At 40.2% G+C, this 23,401-nt stretch overlaps 1 protein-coding gene across 3 annotated transcripts in view; it reads left to right on the top strand.

The window, feature by feature from the left end:
• TNFSF4 (TNF superfamily member 4) overlaps positions 1–18,244 on the top strand; it is a 41,037-nt gene extending 22,793 nt beyond the window's left edge. For all 3 annotated transcript variants that reach the window (XM_084866033.1, XM_084866034.1, XM_084866035.1), the window contains 2 exons: positions 13,474–13,522; positions 15,234–18,244. In XM_084866033.1, coding sequence (XP_084722159.1) covers positions 13,474–13,522; positions 15,234–15,586 — 402 coding nt within the window. In that variant the 3' untranslated portion in view covers positions 15,587–18,244. The remainder of the gene's footprint in view (positions 1–13,473; positions 13,523–15,233) is intronic.
• The last annotated feature ends 5,157 nt before the right edge of the window (positions 18,245–23,401 follow it).

The following is a 23,401-nucleotide window of genomic DNA, read 5'->3' as shown; positions in this document are numbered from 1 at the left end:
GCTCAAGTCTGCAGACTGGCAAGCGCATTACCACACTCACCCTCTCCTCATCGTGCATGCGTTTCTTTCTCACTGCCGAACCCTTTGGGTGCAATTAGAATAGGCAATTTGGGTCGCGAGTGCAGGGGCGGTGCAATGTATCCATGGCAGGGTGCCTAAAACACAGACCGGAATTAGGCTCTTCCGAGAAGAAAACAAAGAGTGTAACCAAAAATAGAACAGCTGAGTGCATGCACCAGATCTGGGAGCCCTGAGAGTGCTTTTTCAAATAACCACAGTGTCACAGACATCCTTACGCTGCGACGATGAAAAGACAAGACAGATGGCTCCAGTCAACACTCAACTAGGGCTGTGAGTAGGAGAGAGCCAAAGGTGAAATAGATGTATATAGCCCGCTGGTGGCAGAGTGGCACTGGACTAGAAATACCCAGGGGATGCTGAGAAGGAGAGGGGCCCTTTCTGCTAAGTCACCCAGCAGCTCTTGATTGAGCCTGGAAGGAAAGCTGAGTGCTGGTTTCCAGGACACTAGAATTCATGGGGAGTATTCTTTGATCCTGGTGCAGAAATAGAAGCAAGGACATAGGAGGTACATTTTTGGCACAGACTTGACATGAATTTTAATTTTTCTTATTTCTAGCTAGACTGTTTTAGCTAACATAAATATCTCATACTGTTTTAGGATGCAGCACAATGGGTCCTTACATTTAATCTCATATATTTTTTAAATGGGGGGGGGGGAGGAGGAGAGAAATAGCACAAATAGATCATGCATATTCTCCCTGGAACTTGATGAAATGGTAGTGATGGCAGTGTGTGTGTGTGTGTGTGTGTGTGTGTGTGTGTGTGTGCGCGCGCGCGCGCACACACATACACATGCGTAATTTTGGTTGAAGTATTGGTTAGATGATGATGCAAAAAAAAACCCCTCTATTTTTAGAAAATAATACTACAATGTATTGTAATGTTGTAATGTTACAATGATTTTCCTTTTGGGTGTTATCCCAAGGAATGGGATGTAATGTTGCAATGAATTTCCTTTTGGGTGTTATCCCAAGTGAGCTAAACTACTCATCACTCACCCAGTTAAGTTGGATTTTTTTATTGTAGGAAAAATATATTTGGAGAATAATTTCCCTCATATTTTAGATCTAATTTTTAGCTTTATAAAATAATTGATTATATGAAAGGCTCTGTAAAACACAGATGTAACTATTAAACTCATTGAGCAACTAACTTTCCCCTAATCACTCCATGACATTAGGTTGATTTCTTGCAAAGCAGACGTTCTCATTTTAGAATGTCAGAAAAATAAAAGATAGACCTTTCCCTCTCATATAAGTCACTACCCTCTTTGGGCTTTGATTTCCTCATGTTTAAGCAATTGGATCAAATGATCAGAAAGATCTCTTCCAGCTCAATATTCTATGAATATGCACTTTATACATATATTCAGAGAATGGAATGAGGTTTTGAGAAATACAAAATATAAGTTAGTAGATTTTTGTGCCCGAGATGAATTTCCTGGTCCTTAAGAAGGGATGGGAGAAAATAAAATTTGCACCTATAGTTGTACATATCTAAATAACATGTTATGTGTTAGCAAAATGCCCTATTGAGAAGGAGGAAAGAAATGGATGCTAGAAGAATATCTATGGTACAAATTATAAAACTGAGTGCTTCTGTCACCAAAAACAATAAATGCTATTTGGATATTTATTTAAAATAGTAGGCTTTTAGTTTTACCTGTTATTTAGCTTGGAACAATGGGAGAAAAGTAGCTCAATTTACTTTTATCTCAACCTGTGGTTCTTAACCGCTAGTAGGGTCGCCTAAGACCATTGGAAAACACAGATATTTATATTATGATTAATAACAGTAGCAAAATTATAGTTATAAAGTAGCAACGAAAATAATTTTATGGTTGGGGTCACCACAACACGAGGAACTGTATTTTGGTGGCATTAGAAAGGTTGAGAATCACTGGTTTAGAGAGAAAAATAAGCTTTTTTGCCTGAAAAATCTTGTTTCAGATTAGTTCAGTTTAAATGTATCCCCATGTAACCTATCAAGAGTTGCAGAAATTAATTTTTTTTGGGGGGGGGGGCGGGGGAGGGGAGCCAGACACGCAAATGATTTTCAATGCAAATGAATTTACATTTCACAAGCGATTCTATGGTAATAACAAAGAAACATCTGAAGTATTGAGCTAATTTGTCATTAAGTATTTGGAGGCTCTAAAGGGGGTACTAATAATAATGTATAGAATCACTGCATTGAGTGGGCATTACACATAGTCTACTTACAGATAAGAAAACCAGAGAGGATAAGAGCTGGGAAAGAGGTAATGCTACAGCTAATATTAGAAGGAAGAGTAAAACGTCTTTAAGTAGACAAAAAGGATGGTTGTGGTGGGGAAGGGGTAGAAGATTTTCTAGGTAATTGTTCAATTGATTGTTCAAAATGGTTGAAGTAGACTGTTTTTAGGCCAAAATCGTGGAAGGTAAAGCTTGAAAGGTCTTGTGACTCATGCTAGGAAACACACTTCCTTCCATTCCATGCAAAAGAAAATATAGGAAAAATTACCCAAATTGCTGCGTCTCTAAATTACGTTGTTCTGTGGTTTACATATTTCTACAGATAGAAAGTGAATCTGATCTCATGCAGCACTAGGGGGCGCTACAGTAAAACTAACCATTCTCAGATGGCTTAAAGCCTACTCTCTTTTCTTAAGGAGTCAAGATAAGAAAACCTTTTTTGGGAGGGAGGCCAAGTACTCAACAGGTGTAAGAGGAAGAACAAGAGAAGCCTCATCTGATATTTCATAAACGAAAAATTTTGATTTAGTACAAGTTGAAAATAGGACAGAAAAATTTGTACTGGGATCATACTGGAAATGTCACATGTGTCTGAGTATGGAAACACACACACACACACACACACACACACACACACACACACACACTCGGGGATATAGATGATTTAGGGATATTCCACTTCTCTGACTTCAACCCCTCGTTATAGGCACAGAGTAGACCCAGTCCTGCCTCGGGCTAATCACCTGCCCTTCCAGTCCTATTTCTTTTAATAGAAATTACTTCTGTGTCTACTCTCAGAGAACCTGTACTCCACCTCTCAGGGATTCTGCAATCATAGAAAATTAACATTAACCTTCTGGAATAATGTAGGTGAGAAGAGCCATATACAGTGTTGTTAAGAGTGAAAATAACTGACTTTCAAAAGGTAATTTCACATACGTTCACAGGTAGAACATATGGTGGCATTAAGATGAAATAGAATTCCATGTCATCCTATGGCTTGTGTATTTTGTTTGTAGCCACTCATACTTTCAATATCCATATCTTTTTAAATGAAGGAATCGACACACTTCCTTCCAAAAAATAAAAAACATCTCTAAGTTTGAGCAAGTCATTGAGGTATAGAGGAGAGCATGTTGGACCAGAAATTAGAAGGCTCTGGTTCAATTCAGTCTTTAATGTTGTGACCCTGAATAAATTTCCTGAAATTCCCTGAGCATTAGTTTAATCATTTTCACAATTGGAATTTGATAGTTGTGAAGAGCAATTGTGTTACAGAGCTTTGGAAATGATGATTATTATTCAAGGACATGCTTCCTAAGCACTGCACCACTGAAGTGTTTTCTTTGTATGTACACACACACACACACACACACACACACTCTTACACACACATCCTATAACTCAAATCTCAGAAAGCGTATCATAGGGTTAACCTTAACTTTATGGACTTTGCTTCCTTACTATAGTTTTTAGGATTACAAAAACCAGCTGGTATGTGAATCATCCCTTTGTCCAGTATCTCCACAGCTGCAGACACTTCTGGCCTATTGCTACCTTGGATTTCGGATCTACTGTTGCAATATTGCAGTGCTTATGTTCAAGTCACCCTTATTTTACTTAATTATGGCCCCAAAGTGCAAGAGTAGTGATGCTGGCACTTTGGCTATGCCTAAGAGAAGTCAAAAAGTGCTTCCTTTAAATGAAAAGATTTGTTTGTATAGGATAAACATAGTATATATGGGGTTTGGTACTATCCGTGGTTTCAGACATTCCCTGGCGGTTTGGAACATATCCCCAATGGGTAAAGGGGGAATGTAATTATTTTCTTTTCAGTGGACTTTTATTCTGAAATACAATGTAGATGGGTTTTTAACTTATATAGATTTTTCTACTTTGAGAATATGTAACTGCTATTTAAGAACATATTCTGATAGAAAAATTGACAAAGAGATCCACACTTTAGTTCTAATATTAATTTAGTAAGAGCTTGTGTTTAGAAAATCTCATTCCCTAAGTGCCGCATTGCGTATATGGGGAATGGAGGAGTCCAGTGAGTTTCAATGATGGACCCTCAGGGGTGGGCTTCCCTGTAGGTAGCCAGGGCATAAGCCTAGAGAACCAGAGAAACTCTCCAATAAAGATCAGGAGGAAAATGACAATAAATAAGACAAAAAATGATAAACAAGCATCCAAATAGTCATTAAGGGAAAACACAAAAGCCCTTTGGGGTTATAAAATAAGTTGTAAAATACCTACTTTATAGGTCAGTAATATAAAATATATTTTGAATTATTTGTCTTAACTGCTTAATGTTTTTAGCTTCCAAGACCCCTAAAGATCTTAATTTGATCCTGTACATGGTACGAGGAAGACTATGAACTTAAAGCCTTTTTTCGGGGTGTCACCTATAATAACAGTCTTCATTTTTACAGACCTTTTCCACACTTTTGTTTCTACTTCTTCACCATGACTTTGGAGGAAGGTAGATATTTATGTGCAGTTTTACAATGAGGAAATGGGAGGCACTACAGACTTGAATGGGTTTATATGAATTAAAAGGTCATGCAGGGCCCTAGCTGGTTTGGCTCAGTGATTGGAGTGTTGGCTTGTGGACTGAAGGGTCCCAGGTTCATTTCTGGACAAGGGCGCATGTCTGGATTGTGGGCTGGGTCTCTAGTGGGACCATGCAGGAGGCAGCCAATCAGTGATTCTCTGTCATCATTGATGTTTCTCTCTCTATCTTCTATATTCCTCTCTGAAATCAATAAAAAACTTACAAAAAAAAAAAAAAAAAAAAAGGTCATGCAGAGTTAAGACATTAAGATTAGGTCTAGCCCTAGCCAGTTTTGCTCAGTGGTTAGAATGTCAGCCTATGGACTGAAGGATCCTGGGTTCAATTCTGGTCAAGGGCATATACCTTGGTTGCAGGCACATCCCCAGTACGGGGTGAACAGGAGGCAGCCGATCAATGATTCTCTCTCTCACTGTTGATGTTTCAATTTCTCTCTCCCTCTCCCTCCCTCTCTGAAATCAATAAAAATATATTTTAAAAAACCACAAAGCCCATTTCTAAAAAAAAAAAAAAAAGACCAGGTCTATATTCTAGTCATGTATACCTTCCATTCCTTTTGGCCATGACTTTCTGACTCTAAGCTCTAAGAATTTCGGTTGGCTATTATAAAATTGGTTTTCTTTTCAGATGGTCACTATATTTGAAGAAAGTTGAGGAAAAGATTTATGACCTGATATAGAGGGAAGATTCTTTAAAAAAAAAAGGAATTTAAAATCTACTTACATAAATGTAGATAACATGATCTATGATCTAACAGTCACATAAAGCCTTATAGAGTTATTTTTATAAAACAGAGCACAGCATGTGGGATATGTTCAGAGAAGAGAAAGGGAACCTAACTCATCTTATTCCCTTTGAGGATCTGGTTGACTGAAAAACGCCCATGCCCTTCTCAAGTTTCTAAGCTCCCCTATCAGTGGCCCCCCACCACTTCAAGCTTTAAGAGTGTACTGCCATCAGCCAGACCTGGGGAGGAGGAATGGCACACTGATGAACAGAAGAACCAGAACCAGAACCAGAACCAGAACCAGGCTGGTGTCCTGAGCTGTTTACTCGAGGATGACAATCTCCACCCAACAGGGCTGCTGTGAGGATTAACAGAAAGTTCATGAAAGTACTTTAGCCTGGCTGCTCTGGACTCCAGTGGCCCTGCTGTTTTCCAGCTGCTGGGTAGTCTAGAACCCTCCCGAATGTTGACAAGATGGAGAAGTTGCTGAAAGTGGGCAACTTCTGTGGGCAACTTCTGTACTAGCAAGGCTTTGTCTCCTGGCTTCTCAGGCAGCAGGCAAGAGAGCTTGACGAACATGAGGGCTGAGTGGTTCTGGTGCAGGCAGTGGCTACCACCAAGCAGTTCCAGGGGCCCTCTGGCCAAGTGGCCTTCTCGATGAGCTTGTCCACCTCCTGGAACTGTGGGTGGGTGAGTGGGGTAAATACCTGTTCCTTCTCCAGGTGCTGTGACAAGGAATGTGGGAAGGGAACTGGGTGAGGTAGCTGAGGAAGTTAGTCTTATTCAGCCGGAGTAAGGCTACTCTGGTCAGTCTCAGTCAGCCAGCTGGAGGCCCAGCAGGGGCTAGGTGAGTGGCCTCTCTCAGGAGCCACTGGCATCGCTTCACCAAGTGAGCTGCCATGATGGCCTGGGCAGCAGGAAGGTGACACTCCTAGCAAGTAATTGGAAATCTGCGGCTACTGTGAGCACTGACGCTGACCTCCCTGTGTCCTGCACTGTCCTTGGCCCACAGTGCATGCTGCCTTCTCTTCTTTCTTTAAGAATATAAGTCATTTCGGATTTAGGGTCAGCCCTAATTTAGTGGACCTCATGTTACATCTTCAAAGGCCCTATTCCCAAATAAAGCCACAGACAGGATTCAGGTGGATCTTAATTTTGTGGGAGACACTATTCAGCTCACTATAAACCATTGATTCATTTACTTATCCCAATAGTATTTGTAGAGTGTCATTTACCTGTCAGACACAGAGGAAACAATGGTGAGCAAGACATGGCCTTCCTTGCCTTCCCAGAGTTTCCAACCCTGAGTTTAAAGCAGACACTTAAAGAAGCAAAGTATTGGTTAGAGCCAATAGCAAATATTATGTGATAATGAAGTCCCTAGCTAAGGTCCAGGCATAGTCTTAGGGGATAAGTTTTCTCTTAGCTCAGCAAACATTTACTTAACTGAGCTCCATTATGATTGAGGCAGGGTAAGATTTATGATAGTACAGTGGGTACACTGTAACCGACCCTTCCAATTGCTTAGAAACAAGGCTGCTACAGAATGTAGAAGAGAGTTCTTAGAAATGTTTTGGCTGACGCCTCCGTCGGTATACTTGGAGGACTTCCCCAGTTCATGTGGAAAGGGAAACCCAGATATGAGAAAATCTTCCCCTTGAGGGTAGCAAAAGTTGGTTGCATTTGGTCAATCACATAATTTTAAGGCATGTTCATGTCACATGGATGCTTTTGGTTCATTCTTGAGATCCCTCTTAGGAATCTATTAATTGCTAAGCTTCTGGGACAACAAAACCATAATTCTTGTTCTCTGAGATAGAGAGGACAGGGTTCTCTCTGTGGGGTAGCCATTACTAAGTGATTTAGACAAGAAAAAGGGAAGTGTTTAGAGAGGGGGCTATGTTAGGATATCACATGGATTGCATAGTAGAGAAGAGAATGAAAATCAAGAGAGCTTATAGCAGAAAGGTGCTGACAGCCATGGTGAAGGAGAAAGTAAGTTTGGGATAACAATTAAAATGGCTGTTCTTTGTGTTATTAGAACCCTAGACTCTTTATTCAACAAGGTTTTCAGAGCCACACATCTTCATCTCTAAGAAATGTAACTTTCAGGATAAAGTTTTTCTAAATATGGGCAACCAGTTTTGCCCATTCTTCCTAGTCCTCTCATTGCATGGGGTTCTGAACTTCCCTGATCAGAAGGTAAGGCCTTGCCCTTGGTAAGGAGGCTGTTTCTGCTGAGTACCACCGAATGCCTCAGGATGAGAGTCTAGCTTCCCACCCTACTATATGCTCAGTATGGAAAATTCCAGCTTCTCCTGCGAGGCTCCTTGAGATGCACCCTGAGAGGTGGTGAGGGTGTGCTTTCATGATCTCTCAGGTCTCCTCTGACATGAAGCCCAAGGCATGGGAAGGAGATGTTCACACCCCATTGGTGGTGGCATAGTGAACTGGGGCATCCCCATCACAGATCTGTTTCCTCACCATGCTCCACTGATTCCCACACTAACCCCTCTCCCACCTAACATCTTGACATTGTGGCTGGGTATCAAATGAGAAAAGGCAAGGCCCACAGAGTGAAGGTAGAGCTCTGGTTTCATACCTTCCTGAGGCTTATTCCTTCCTGTCTAAGATACCCTCCTCCAACACAAATGCCAAGTGAGTAAAAGATTTGCCAACATCCCAGGAAGTTAGAATTAGAAACTCTCTTCAAAGATGAGCTCTTGGGAACATGGCACAGGCTGCTGGGTAAAGGCTGGACATCAGACATTTGCCAGTTTTGTTTTCCAACAGTTCAGTGCTCAAGGTACTATGAGAGGTCAGAAAAGAACCTACTTCTGCCTCTTCTTGCAGCACCTGTCTACTTTGTACTTGTCCATGGGCCGCTGCCCACGGTCAGGTCAATTGCACCTCTTCAGAGCCTGGCTAAAGGCTAAGCCAAATTGTACTACACAGACAACTAAGTAGCCTTGGCTGAGGAAATCTTCTCTGGAGAACTTCTGGAGAATTTTGAAGTACATCTGAATATTTTGACAACTATCTAAAACCCAATATTTTAATCTTGCTCAGATGATGAAAATACTTCAAATTAATTTTAGACCCTCAGACAAATACTTTCATTAGGTTAAATATCAGAAGATTTTTTTTTTACTCATGCACAAACATTAAAAATAAAATTATATATATATATATATATATATATATATATATATATATATATGAAAAATCCTCGATCTTCTCCAGATACTAATAAAATGGAAAATATCAAAGTTGCCAGAGGAGTTCCATCTAAGGACAAGCTACACAATAAAGCTGCTTCAATCTGGAAAAGTCTGAAGACTCTACACTGTCCCCAAACTCCTGTTAGTTTACACTGACAGAAGTTCTCCAGAGAAGATATCCTTAGCCAACTCTACATGGTTGTCTGTGTAGTACAGTCTACACACCACAAAGTACAGCCCTGATGTTTGAACGAGACAATCTCAGAAGCATGAGTGCACAAGAAGTCATCTTCTAGTTCTGTAGTCGGCAAACTGCTATATACTGGAACCACATGCGGCTTTTTGGCCCCTTAAGTGTGGCTCTTTCACAAAATACTACAGCCCAGGCGAATCTATTTTGAAGAAGTGGCGTTAGAAGAAGTTTAAGTTTAAAAAATTTGGCTCTCAAAAGAAATTTCAATCATTGTACTGTTGATATTTGGCTCTGTTGACTAATGAGTTTGCTGACCACTGTTCTAGTTGAACTTGTATTTTATAGATAAGGAAATTGAGGCCAAGAAAGGGAAAATTTCAACTCCACCCCTCTATTCCCGTATGATTTCCATCATACTACCAAGTAGACCTCCCCTCCCCCCGGCAATTCAAATTTGGAGCGAGGAGGAACTCTTAGGTAGATGTTATTAACATCCCATTCTTGTGTCCACTTCAGTGTTAAGCTCAGAGGAGAGAGAAGCTGGCACACACAGCAGATTGGCAGGGTGATAGTCTCACCATGACCTCATCACAAGAGCACAAAGGGAGAACTGAGTTCAGGCTTCCTTCCCTCCTGGGTGTGAGGGCTGTCATAACTGAAGCCAAGAAAACAGGAATGACAGAGTTGCCAGAGATGGAGGGATATTCTTGTTGGATAGAACAAAGAAAGCAAGTATTTTCTAAAGCTTACCATGCACCTGGCAAACTGCTGGGTGCTTTCACATATGCTATCTTATTTATACTTCACAGTCATCTCCTAGGAATATTCCAATAACAATATGCCTTATTTTCACAGGCATGAGAGCTGAAGCTCAGAAATGCTATATAATGTTTCCAAATTTGCAAAATTAGAGAAGTCACAATTTGAACTGAATCTGACCTTCAAGGCTATGCTCTCTCTCATCTTACCACTCTCTATTCAAGGGCAAAAAGATTAGAGAGAAAATGGTTGGCTAGAACATAAGACACAGAAAGAATATGTGTGGAAATAAAATTTGACCAGGAGGTTGGAGCTGGGCCATACAGAACTTTGAATGGGGTCCTGTGGGGGTATTTCTGGGCAGCGGGGTTGTCAGCATGAATTATTCAGGAGGGTGAGGGGAAGAGTTAAGGCAGGACAGGGAGCAAGAGGAAGGACCATTTATTTTATTTCACAACATTGTCTAAACTTAATGGTACTGATGCTAGAGACTTCTGAGAATATGTCTATTACTAACACTGGGTAACCATCAGGACAAGGAACAGAAAGCCTCAGTCAGGAGTTCCAGTAGCTCTAACCAAGAGGAAGTCATGTGAGCTTTCCTTGCTGCCTCTCAGCCTCTTGGTCTCAGAGAATGTTCTCTGGGACACTGCTACTCTTACGTCATCAGGGCACTTCAAAACCGTGGCAGATTTCTTTGAACCGCAGAAACCATGTGGAGATTTTTGCATAGCCACTCAAATAATCCAATCATGAGGGCTTTCAGATCCGATGGCTTGATGTAAGTTTGGGGATAAGGAAACTTTGTCTTTTCCGCTTCTATGAAAGTTGACTTAGGGTTGCAACTTCAGAAACCTGGATCATGGACGGTTAGTGCTGAAAGGGATCTTTTGATTAATTAATTCATCTAGTAATTTTAAAGATGAGAAAACTGAGGTCTAGAGAAGTTGTGAAAGTTGCCCATGATGATACCATCCCTGCCTGGCTGACATTAGAACTCAGTGTGCTGCTGGCTGAGCCCTGCACTCTCTAAATTTAACCAGGTTCATGCTGGGACGGACTTGCTGGCTTAGAGAGCAGTGGGGCATTTATTCACCCTTGGCGATTACGAATTGGCAGGGCTGGGAAAGTCTCTCCCTTCTACCTTCCTGGCCTGTTGGTTTCGGCTGCACTAGGCTTGTGCTTGGACTTCTGCAGGAAATAGGGGATTCCTCTTCTGGTGTGGGCAGTCACCAGAGGAATCCACTTGACTGCGGCTACTTGTATGCCAGGGAGTGGGAGGCAGGGATTCCACACCCCAGGGCATGAAAACAAATTCCTCCCCACAACTCTCATCAGCCAAAAAGCATCCTGCGGAAAGAGCTGTTGTTCTTGGCAGGCACAAGAGACAGTGCGCTCTCTCTTTTTTTTTTTTTTTTTTTTTGCTTTCCCTTTTTAGTAGGTGATGTAAGCAGATGGTACAAAATTTAAAAAAAGTTGACCATGAAAAGTGAGGGTTGCTCCCATTCTTGATTTTAGGCTTCCAGTTCCTTTCTCCAGAGGCAACAGTTGCAAACAGTATTTTGTGTGTCGTTTCAGATAGAGTCAATGCCCATGCAAGCATTATTTTTTATTTTTTAAAATACACAGTCATATACTTTATACATGATTTCACCTTTTGCTTTTTTTCCTCTTCATATATTTTAGAGTTTACTCCTTATTAAACTTCTTTGTTCTCTTCCCGTCAAATTATAGCAGACATTTTATCCCTTGGGCTTCCTCTCTTCTTTCTTGCTGTTAAATACTCTCTGGGTTCAAATTAGGTTTTCAAGCTTTGAAGAAGGGAGAAAACCAATGTAAAAAATATGCTATACTCACATCTACACATCTCTGAGGGATTACACTAGTTTTTGTTGCTGGTGTGCCCTGAAAATAAAACACTTTTACTCTTGCGTTAGAGCTAGGAAGCTTCCAGAATTCACTCCCAGTGCATTCTGGGAGTCTGTGGCCATGGCAGTTGGATCAGGCACAGCCTTCTTCAGGAGGGAATGGATCTCTGTGAACGAATAGGTTTCTTGACAAGATGACTATTAAATGCTCTGTTATTCAAAATGTGAAATTGGGACTCAGTGAGCCAAAACAACACACCAAAGGAGAGTTTGGCAGAGCTGAGCACATACCTTAGTGCCTACATGAAAGGGCAGAACACTCTTAACTTATCTTAAGAGGTGTTACAGAAAGGCCAGTGGGCAGGTTGGCAGTCTGGGTCTGATCTCCATGGAAAAACCCATCTTTGGCAAGTCACTCCCTCTCTAGGCTACTCCTATAGAATATGAAACAGAAGAGTAGTTAACAGTCAATTCCATTTTTTTCACTATTTTATTGGGTCGGCAACTAAGTAATTGCGGATTTTTTAAAGAAAATCAAAGACAATTTTTTCATGGAACTAAATAACTTTATTCTGTAATGTATTGCCCATTTTGATCAATGACCTTTTGCCATCTTTCAGGCAGCATCATAATCCCACGTTCAAAAAACTTCTGGTTTTTATTAGCAAAAAACTGAATCAGGTACGATTTGACATCATCATCATTATTGAAATTTTTACCATTCAAGGAGTTTTGTAAAGATCGAAACAAAAAGTAATCAGATGGTGCAAGGTCAGGACTATATGGTGGATGTGGCAAAACATCCCAACCAAGCTCCATTAATTTTTGCCGAGTGACCAAAGATGTGTGTGGCCTTGCATTGTCATGATGGAATACAACACCTTTTCGATTTGTCAATTCGGGCCGCTTTTCTTCAACTGCATTGTTTAATTTCGTTAGTTGTTCAATGTAGACATCAGAATTGATCGTTCGGTTGGGTGGTAAGAGTTCAAAGTAGACAATTCCTTTGTAATCCCACCAAACTGATAACAAAACCTTCTTTTGATGAATATCAGCTTTTGATGTTGTTTGAGTTGGTTCACCTGGCCTGCTCCACGATCTTTTCCGCTTGATATTGTTGTAATCAACCCATTTTTCATCGCCAGTTATCAGTCGTTTTAAAAATGGATCATTTTCATTACGTTTCTTTAGCAAATCGTAGCTGCTAATACGTTGCGTTAACTGTGATTCTTTCAGTTCGTGAGGAACCCATGTATCGAGTTTTTGAACATAGCCAAGTTGTTTTAAGTGATTTTCAATGCATGTATGTGATACATGAAGCTTCTCTGCAATCTCACGTGTTGTACTGTGACAGTCCGAATTGATTATTGCTTTGATTAGGGCGTCATCATCTTCAACTGGACGACCAGAGCATTTTTCATCTTTGAGTGAAAAATCACCAGAACGAAATTTGGCAAACCAATTTTGACACTGCCGTTCTTTTAAGGCTTCGTCACCATAAACAGCACATAACTTTTTATGAGCTTGCGATGCGTTTTTCCCTTTGCGGAAATAAAAAAGCAAAATATGACGAAAATGTTCCTTTTGATTTTCCATTTTTCAACGAACGCCAAACAAAAACTACAAAACAGATCAAAAAACTTTTTTTTACTGATTAACAGCTGAATAGCCAACTATCAAATAACAAAATGTGTTTTACATTTGTACTACGTCTGCAAACCTAAAAATTCAACTGAAGCCATATGTGTGTGAAACCCGCAATTACTTAGCTGCCAACCCAATATTTTTCTAAAACTATCTCTTTTCCTCCTTCAGGTGCCACTTCAGTATCCTCCAATTCAAAGTATCAAAGCACAATTTACTGGTAAGTGTTGTCAAAAGTTTGATTTTTTAAAAAGCACCTTCCCTCCGAATCTCTTCATTTCCTCCAGAACACAAGATCTCACCCTTTCTTAGGGAAGCATCAAATCCTAGAATGGCTGAGCCCTGCATGTTTATATTTGAGACAAAGAAGGCATATAAAGAAGAAAAGGGGAGTCATTAGTTATCAAATCTGTGTTTAATTTACATGCCTTTAGATGCCTTACTAACCCTTTCAGGAATCTGAGTAGGAATTATTCTTTTTTTGTTGTTACTCCTAATCCCAAGATTATCCCTCCCCCCCCCCCCAATTGATTTTTAGAGAGAATAGAAGGGAGGGGGAGAGGCAGAGAGAAACATCCATGTGAGAGACACACCAATCGGTTGCCTTCTTCACTGCCCCCAACTGGGGCCAAGGATTGAGCCTCCAACCGAATTATGTGCCCTTGACCTGAATCAAACCTGTAATCCTTTAGTCTGCAAGCTGACGCTCTAACCACTCAGAAAAAAAGCAGGTAGGGTGGAATTATTCTTATTTTCAAGGTAAGGTAACTAATGCTTTACTTCCTAAGTTTTGCCAGTAATTCTGGTATATGTCAAGATTTTACCTTAATGAGAGTTGGGAGAGGTCCCAGATGTGAAGGCCAGGTAATACTTCAGAAGGATAGAATGACTTGGATCCATGACTAACACTAAAAAACCCACCAGCAGTTTAAGACTATTCACTGTCTATCAAGTTCTCCTGAGCCTGAGGGAAGTATATCTTGCTCTCCATAAGAGGTCTTCATTTCCAGTTCAAGCATGCCCCATGGGCCTGGTTCAAAGCAAGAATTACCGAATTTTGCCCAGCAGTGGGGACCTACTCTTCCCTATTACCAAGGGACATGGGCGAGAATGGGGAGTCTGAGATGTAGTTGCTTGGCCATATTGGGGCTGATTGAAAAGAAATTTAGGCTTTTTGGCTTAAACTTGGAATGGCTCCCCATGAAGGTACCAAAGCCATCACGCTATGTTCCTGTCTTTCTCTTTCTCCTCTTCCTTCTCCTCCTCGTCCCCCTCCTCTTCCTTCTTCTGTGGAGCAGCTCTTCCCAAGGCACCTTCCCAGAAAAGCTAGTGATAAAGTAGGAGGGAGAGGCAGGTCTGTGTTCTGGAGCTCTTTCACCTGCCTCTTTCTGGGCAGAGCTTGAGCCCACTGACATTCTGTGCACAGCGGCATCATTAAGCTGCAGCAGTTGCTGGTAAAAGCCAGTAGTAAATGCTGCTGGGAGTCCAGTGCCCAGGGCATGGAAATGTGCATTTCACAGTAAGGTGGAGAGAGAATAAGGGAGAGCTCAAAGCAATGGCCCTCCAGGCACCCTTTGTGTCTATTGAACTATTGAACAAGGAAGCCCTGAGGTTGCCAGTCCTTCCCTATTCTGAAAATCACGGAAACCTCCAAACTCAAGCTCCATATCCTGCCGCAAGTCTGTTGTGACAACTGCCAATGGCTTTAATCTCTCAGCTCTTAAATTCCAGCCCCATCAGAAACTGTCTTGGGTACCAGTGCTAGCTCTACCTCCTCTTCCATCCCATGGGTAAAGCACAATGCCCACTTCCTCTCATTCTTCTCAAAATCTCTTCCTATCACTGCCTTTTCATATGTTTCTAGAAGAATGTTGTTGCCCAAAGTTGTACTAAGGAATCTTCTTTATTTCTTCTTCTCCTACCCTCCTTAGAGTGTGACAATGAAAAAGGTTTCATCCTCAAACCCTCAAATGAAGAGAAAACCATGAAGGTACAAGACAACTCAATCTCCATCAGATGCGATGGGTTTTATCTCGTCTCCCTGAAGGGCTACTTCTCCCAGAAGCTCAGCCTCAGCCTTCATTACAGGAATAACTCGGAACCCCTCTTCTCCCATGACAAGGTCACGTCTGTCAATTCCATCACTGTGGCCTTTCTGCGTTACAAGGACAAAGTCTGCTTGAATGTGACTACTCACAATTCCTCTTGTGCAGACATCCAAGTGAATGGTGGGGAGTTAATTCTCGTTAGTCAAAATCCTAGTGGATACTGTGCTAATGAATGAGGACCTGATGGCCACACCTAAGCCAGGCACCAAGCTCGAATGCCATACTCAAGGTGGACAGGACACTGGTTCTTCCTTGGGAGTGGAGGAGTCGTCCCAGATCAGCCCCCACCTCTGGCCACACAGGATGTGACCAGACGATTCCCCCACTCCCACTCAGGGATATTTAAGACTTATTTTACATATCATTTAATTTTATTTATTCTCGTATATTCTAAAGCACCTAGCCCTCATCCTTCACAATTGCCTCAAGCCTGTCAGGTACTTCTGCCCAAAACGAAACTAGGTGCCTCTTCCTCATGATACATTGTTTCTATTGGTCAGGAAATGGTCATAATAAACTTGCTTTATTGAAAAAGACACTGGACGAGCATTTTCTGGAAATCTGGCATCTGGTGTTGTTGAAATGAAGAAGACCAAGAAGAGGGCCGACGAATCAGTTGGAAGTGGCGTGGACCCATTGACAGCTGCAGCTGTCTCTCTAGGATGGAATGTGTTGCAGTCTGCATGTTGCCTAAATACCTCTTACTGCGTGAAATTAAGAAGGAAAATCAGCTTGTAAACTGCTTCAGGATTTGGCTAAGATAGTCCAGGCTTTTTTTCCTCTACCACATTGCTTTCTCCACCTTCCAAATGTTTTTAAAAGCAATTCTCCCTTCAAAAATTCAGTAAGAATTTAAACAGTCTGGGGAGGGAAACATTTTTGTTACTGACAGTCAGTGGAACATGTATGCACCCTTCAGCTTATGCTGGTAACACTCAGCCCCATGCCTTGTACAAGCACACCACATTGCTGGTTTCAGAAATGAAGTAATTCTATTATCAGATACAACTTTATGTCAAAGTCACCAAGAGCCTACTGTCTTTTATGAAAAACAATGATCTCTATCTAGAAAGATCCTAATATCACATATGATCCTATATCAATTATTGAGACTAGAATCAGCTAACACCAAGGCTTTTCTTTTCTTTTTTTTTTTTTAAATATATTTTATTGATTTATTACAGAGAGGAAGAGAGAGGGATAGAGTTAGAAACATCGATGAGAGAAAGTCACCCATCAGCTGCCTCTTGTACACCCCTACTGGGGATGTGCCCGCAACCAAGGTACATGCCCTTGACCGGAATTGAACCTGGGACCTTTCAGTCTGCAGGCCGACGCTCTATACACTGAGCCAAACTGGTTTTGGCAACACCAAGGCTTTTCAATGAGATCCCTTATGTTTAGTTTAAATGCTCCTCTGATGTGTCAGGCTCATAACATTGTGAACACATCCAATTTTTCATAAGTCAAAATTTTATATATAATTTGTAGGCTCTTAAATTTTGGCTAAAATTTGTCTTAATAGTTTCCAATGTTTCCCTAACATTTTAAGTAGAGCATGAGAAATGTAGACCTTTTCTGGATGATTCTGTGTCATCACAATAATCATGCTGGGCTCCAGAAAGATGGTCCTGCACTAGATGGTTTTCATCACATTTGAATTTTTTTCTGTCTTTTAAACATAGTTTTCCATCTCCTCTTAAGTGTCTATCTCCAATTATATTCCCACCCTTCTATTTTAATCTGTTATGGAGACATAAATAAGTGATAATAAAAAGCTAAATAAGAGAAATTGTATATAAGTTAAGAGTAACCAAGCTCTAGTGGTGGCCAATCATAACTATAGGGAACATTTATGGAGGATCTACTATGGACTAGGCATGGGGCTAAATGCTCTATGCCAATTGTTCTGAGCAAGATATTCTATAAATCTGTCCCAACCTCTCAGAGGGTGTGTGTGTGTGTGTGTGTGTGTGTGTGTGTGTGTGTATGCTGACTACAGTCTGCAAGTTGATGTTACTCAATGAGTGATATCTAATAAGTAAATGTTTATGACTACAGATAATATTTAAGAAAATGTATGTTTTCTTTTTTAAGTTTGGAATTTCTGACTATATCTCACCTGGGTGTGCACATTCTAGCCCTAAGCATAACTGTTCTGTGGGTTGTTTGTCTTTGGTGCCATGGCCTGTCTTGGCAAATGCCCACGCTGGCGTCCCTCCATCAGCCACATGGGGATATTTCTGCCATGCAGCAGCCTCACTCCCCCACCTTTCACCCGTCAACACATGCATATCCCCTTTAAATCACTCCTTCAAAAGGATAATTCAGTTTTCTCTGGACACAACAGAATTCTGTGGAAACAGAACCGAATGGAAGTCAGGAAACTGGAATTCTAATTTGTCTGAGTCACTAACTAGCTAAATAACTTTGGACAAATACCCATTTTTCAATCCTGTTTCCATCATTGTTAAATGACCCCCTTAGAATCTTATGCCCATAGTGCTAAACTGTGAAAGTACATGCTAAATGTCCATATACTGGTTGGTATGAGTTAGGTAACTTCTTTTACTATATGGATTTTATTTTGGACATGCTAATAGTCTTTCCTCATCAACTGTTACCTAGTGCCTTTCTACTTAGGGAATGACATAAGGGATCCAACCTTGATCTAAGTCATATTTTGTTCTTAAGCATACTAGGCAAGTCCTCTATTTTAAGCTTTGATTTTGTATTTAGTGCTTTCCTGATTCTCAGAGAGTATTAATATTGATATTAATAATATATCCAAATAATATTATTGATATTTACGTGGAAACAAATAAAAGATTTCAGAATCCACTACTGGTTAGAGCGTTGGAGTTTTTATTTATCCTGCTCTTCCTTTCCTTGTTAGATCCACCAAGTTTCTGATGAGGGGAGCCCGGGAGTTCTCTCTTGGCTTGTCAGCTGCAGTCAGTCCAACAGGGGAGCGGGGACAAGCCAGGCGAGGACATGGGCTCAGTGAACTGAGCTCTATTGTGCTTGAGTAAATGCTTGGGTTCGGGTTGTTTTCTTTCCCCCAAAATGCCTCTCCATTTCCCACTCCCACCTATGTGGAATCCCAAAGGTGCTGTGGAGAATAGCCGGATAACCACTGACCTAAATGTATTTTAGGTATAAAATAAGTTCTATAAAAGAGATGTGAAAATTTTCTATAAACTTTCAGAAAGAATATTAAGTGCTTATGAGGACTTTAAAGAACTTCATGGAAGAGGTGACATCCCTGAAGGATGGAATAGCATTTGGAGGAGTATTCTAGGCTTAGGTAAGACATAAAGAAAAATAGAGATTAGAAAGTTAAAGATATAGAGAGAAACAATGCATAGTTTCATTTTTAGCAGATGAAGTAGATAGATATATGTAGTGTATGTAATATACAAAGCAGCCTAATGGGGGAAATTTTCAGAAAAATAAATTTCTGAACAATAGCACAGAAATCAGAAACTGTTAGCCTATGATAAAGTAGACTTTGTTCTGTAAGCAAGAAGGAGGCATTGAGGATGAGCTAGGAACAAATGGAACTGTATTCCACTGACTCTTAGGATAACAGCCATTGTGATATCAATGATATCTAAAACCATCTTCAGCTCAGATGCCTTCTGCTCTGGTGTCACACTATTGCAATCATCTGTGTTATCTATATATATAAAAAAAGTCTAAACAACAGGGTGACCAGATGACTGGATGACCAGCCAGTAGCTATAATGTGCACTGGCCACCAGGGGGCAGATGCTCAACACAGGAGCCCAGGTGGTCAATGTGCTCCCACAATGGGAGCACTGCTCAGCTAAGAGATGGGCACCAGACTCCCAGGCTGCGGAGGCGCGAGCCTCTCCCACAGACACTCCCCACTGTGCACCTAAGTAACAGCATTGGCAGGTGGAGTGGGGGCCCGGATGAGTGGGAGCAGTGCAGCACCCAGCCTGGGCTCAGGCTCCTCCCCAGTCACCTGCCACTTCGCACACTACTTCCTGCTGTGCAGGATTGAGGAGCTGGTGAGTAAGCCTGGGTTGCAGTAGCACAGAGGTCCACGGATTCCCCAAGGCCAGGCTGAGGAACCCCATTGATGCATGAATCCCTGCACTGAGCTTCTAGTTAGCAATAACATGCCATTTATTGAGTACTTATGACATGCCATGCATTATATTAGAATTTTATATGTATTATTTAATATTATCTTCCTAAAACTCTTTGAAGTGGATATTATTATTATTCTTATTTTGCATGAGAGAATTTGAGATGAAGTAACATCCCTAAAGGCATGCAGCTGACAAATGGTTGAGCTTAGGTTCAAGACCAGGGATAATTGACACCAAAGACCATGCTCTTAACTGGGATACCCAGTCTCTGGGAAGCTCCAGGTGGCTGTAATAAACATCTCTGCACAGGATACTCACATTGACTATTCTCTTCCTCATCTCTGCTCCTGTTTCATAATGTTGGTTAGAGTAAGTAAAATAATTCCAGAAGCCAGAAGTATCAGGGTCATCCTTCTCTCCCATCATCTCTGTCCATGAGTTTGTGGATTCTGCTTTCTCTCCATTAACTTTTTTTTAGACTATTATAGTAACTTCCCACCAGGCCCACATGCCTTAGTGAGTCCTGGTTGGATTAAGAAGATGATGCACCCTTATCAATGAATAAGGAAAATGGACAAACAAAATGACACTGGGTGCCATGGTGGAAAGACTGTGGTTTGTGAAGCCTGGTTTTATATCCTGACTGTCATACATGAGCTGGGTGACCCTGGCAAGTTTGCCTTTTTTTTTTTTTCAAACCACTCTAAATGCTAAATCTTACTTTCCTTATCTGTAAACAGAGATATCAATATAGTATGTCCCAAAAATATATACATTGAATAACTTTTAATTCCAATGGGTTAAATATGAAAAGAAAGAAACATCAATTGAGCTATCAGCTATTAACTGTGTAACTGTGTATACAGTTTTTGGGACACCCTGTATACTTTCTGGGTTATTATGAACACAAGAGTACCTAGTGCATTGCCTATAACATAGTTGGTCTTAATACCTAATACATATTAATTTATAAAAGTAATTTACTCCAAAAGGCAGAAAGTATCAAATGAATACGAAAATTATGGGGGTTCAGGGATGGAGAGGATACTGAAGCATAATGGAAGAGCTTTGCAGGACTTAGACTGGACCTCAAAAAGGAAGGAGAACATAACAGGGGAAGAACAGTATATGCAAAGGCTGAGGAGTAAGAATTCTCATGGTGTTTTCTGTGGACAAAGAGCTACCACGGCTGTTACAGCTCCCACTCTTTCCTTTATTTGAGCACATTCTATTTCTTAAGATAGAAATTTATGTTTGTTCATGGTTGGAGATAAGGATTAATGGGTAGTTTGAGGATAAAATATTGGGGGCATTAGTGACATGGCTAAGAATGTTGGATCATGTCCTGCAAAGGAAGATATAGGTTTCAGAAAAAGGATAATTTATTATGATTGGGGAAAAAGCCTAAGTTCAATATACTTTTCATTTCGACTCAATTCATGTGAATACCTACCTATTGCTAGTTGAACTAAAGCTTAAAAATACTTTTATAAAAAGAAAATTAAAAAAAGGAATGTCAGAAGAGCCAAGTTTTTAATGCTTTTGGGAAATGATATACGGAGAGCTTTTTATTAAATTCAGAATGAATGTTTAATAAAGATTGTACTGGGTGGTTTTTAAAATATTAAATATGTTTAAAAAGTAATATTTAAAAATATCAACCTGAGATGTTATGACTACTAAAAAATAATCCCTGAGAATTTCAATCACTCTGCACATTTATTAATTTGTTTAGGATTTAAATATATCCTGTTTCTAAAATTAAGTTTTTGTCAATGCTTTGGAATCGCCTACCTACCTACCTACCTACCTACCTATTATCTTCTTTTCCCTGCAGTAACCTTTATCTCAGAGTATGTGGGGAACCTGGAACCTTCCACAATAATGTCCGTATTAATCAGCCATGGTGGTTGTTATAGCCACTCATTCAATGCATGATCCATGGGCTCAAGCCATGGAAATATATTAAAATTTCAACAAAAATATTACTTTGGAGAACTGACACATAAAGCCTGTTAATGCTTTACCACCACCATTCCCTGCTCCTTTCCTGACTCCCCCTCCTTCCCTCCAAAACAGCTGGCCAGATGGTTCATTCCAATCTTGAGAGAATGGGATATAAGGGCTTTCAGTGTTGACTGATGCCTGGGGGACAACTAGGGTAGCGTTAAGAAGCAGTCAGGGAGTTGCCTTAGGAAGAGGTTGCTAAGTGTCCAGGCAGGGTATTCTACCATTTTACCCCTGTCCTTGAGGAATCTGGAGCCACTGTGTCTGGGGCATGGCCAAACATGGCCTTGACCAGCATTTTGGTTAATGGAACTGGATGACTTTGTTTGGCTTCCTCTGGCCTGTCTGTGGGAGGGACTGAGGGATGCTAGGAGCTGAAACATAGATTTTTGGCATTTGGGTTTAGTTGGAGTCATGCCAAGGCTGAGCACTTTTACTTACATATACATTCTCTTTATTGCTGATGGATAGAAAAGATCTTTCATTTTCCTCCCAATTTCATCCTCTTGAATTTCCTTGGTTTTTGAGGTTTGAGACTAAAAAGAGAATGATAATGAAATAAAAGTGATCAACAGGAAGACTCGATATTGTAGAAACATAAGCAGCAAGTAACCAGAAAGTAATCTCTAAAGGCCATTTCAGATCAGCCCTCTACTTTTATTTAGGATGCACAATCTTTTAGGATATGACAATTTATGTCCTCCCTTTATAATCAATTTCAAGATGTAACACTCTATACCTTTCAACTTATAAAAAATTTCATTTATGATTGTAAATCAAGTAGACAGTTGACATAAATTTGGTCTGCTCTTACTATATTCCAAGCACTGTGCTAGGAACTTAGTGATAATTTTTTTTCCTTGTGAGAAATGAAAATGAGCTGTTATTCTTGATCTTCTTGGATTCAAAGCCCCCAAAAGTAGATGCATACATTACCCAGATGCACTTCAAAAGCCTAGTCATTCAATAAAAAGCACTGGTAAATTATACCACATTTTTATATTTCTCATAAATACTATTTCTCTTCTTTTAATCACATTCAGACTATTTTAAACTCTTTAGGTGAGCAATAAACAATTCTCATTCATTTTACAGTTAAATTTCATTTTGCTACTTGGTCAAATACATGGCATTTGTTTTGGATAAAGCCCACATTTGAAAGTCCAAAATTTTTAGAGTATTGAATTCATAAGATAAGGAGACCAGAGACAGATTTGACAGACTTTTTTTTTTTTTTTAATCCTCATCTGAGGATATTTTTTTCTATTGATTTTCAGAGAGTGGTGAAAGAGAGAAAGGGAAAAGGGGGGAAGACAGGAAGAGAGAGAAAGATAAATTAGTTGCCTCCTGCATGTGCTGAGGCTTGGGACCAGAAATTGAACTTTCAACCCAGGTATGTGCCCTTGATGGGGAATTGAACCTATAAACTAAACCACTGCGCCAAACCAGCTAGGACAGAGTTGGCAGATTTCTAATCTAACATTTCTTATATAACCAATGATATTTTATCCATTTATCCACTCTTACTGTGTGTTACTGTTGGCCTACTGTGCTAGGTACTGTAAATATAAAGATAAATATATACAGCAAATAGTTTCTTTCCACTAAGCCAGAAGAAAATAGAAAACATTTAAAATATTCAAGAAAAAGAAAAAAAATGAGGCAAGGGTTTTATATCTAGCAAACGTGACATTCAAGTATAATGGGCACAGATAAATTGTTTTCAACTTTTAGGAACTGAGGAAATATTGTTTCTATGAGTCCTTCCTGAGGATTCTATTAGAAAATGAGATAACAAAGATAAAGACAACCTAAGAACTTGTGATGAAATAAGGCTTTAAATGAAAATATACTACTAGAGGT

Source organism: Pipistrellus hanaki, assembly GCF_964339955.1.
Source record: "Pipistrellus hanaki genome assembly, chromosome: 18".
Classification (NCBI taxonomy): domain Eukaryota; kingdom Metazoa; phylum Chordata; class Mammalia; order Chiroptera; family Vespertilionidae; genus Pipistrellus; species Pipistrellus hanaki.
The sequence above is the reverse complement of the archived record's forward strand: the minus strand, read 5'-3'. Positions and strand labels throughout refer to the sequence as shown.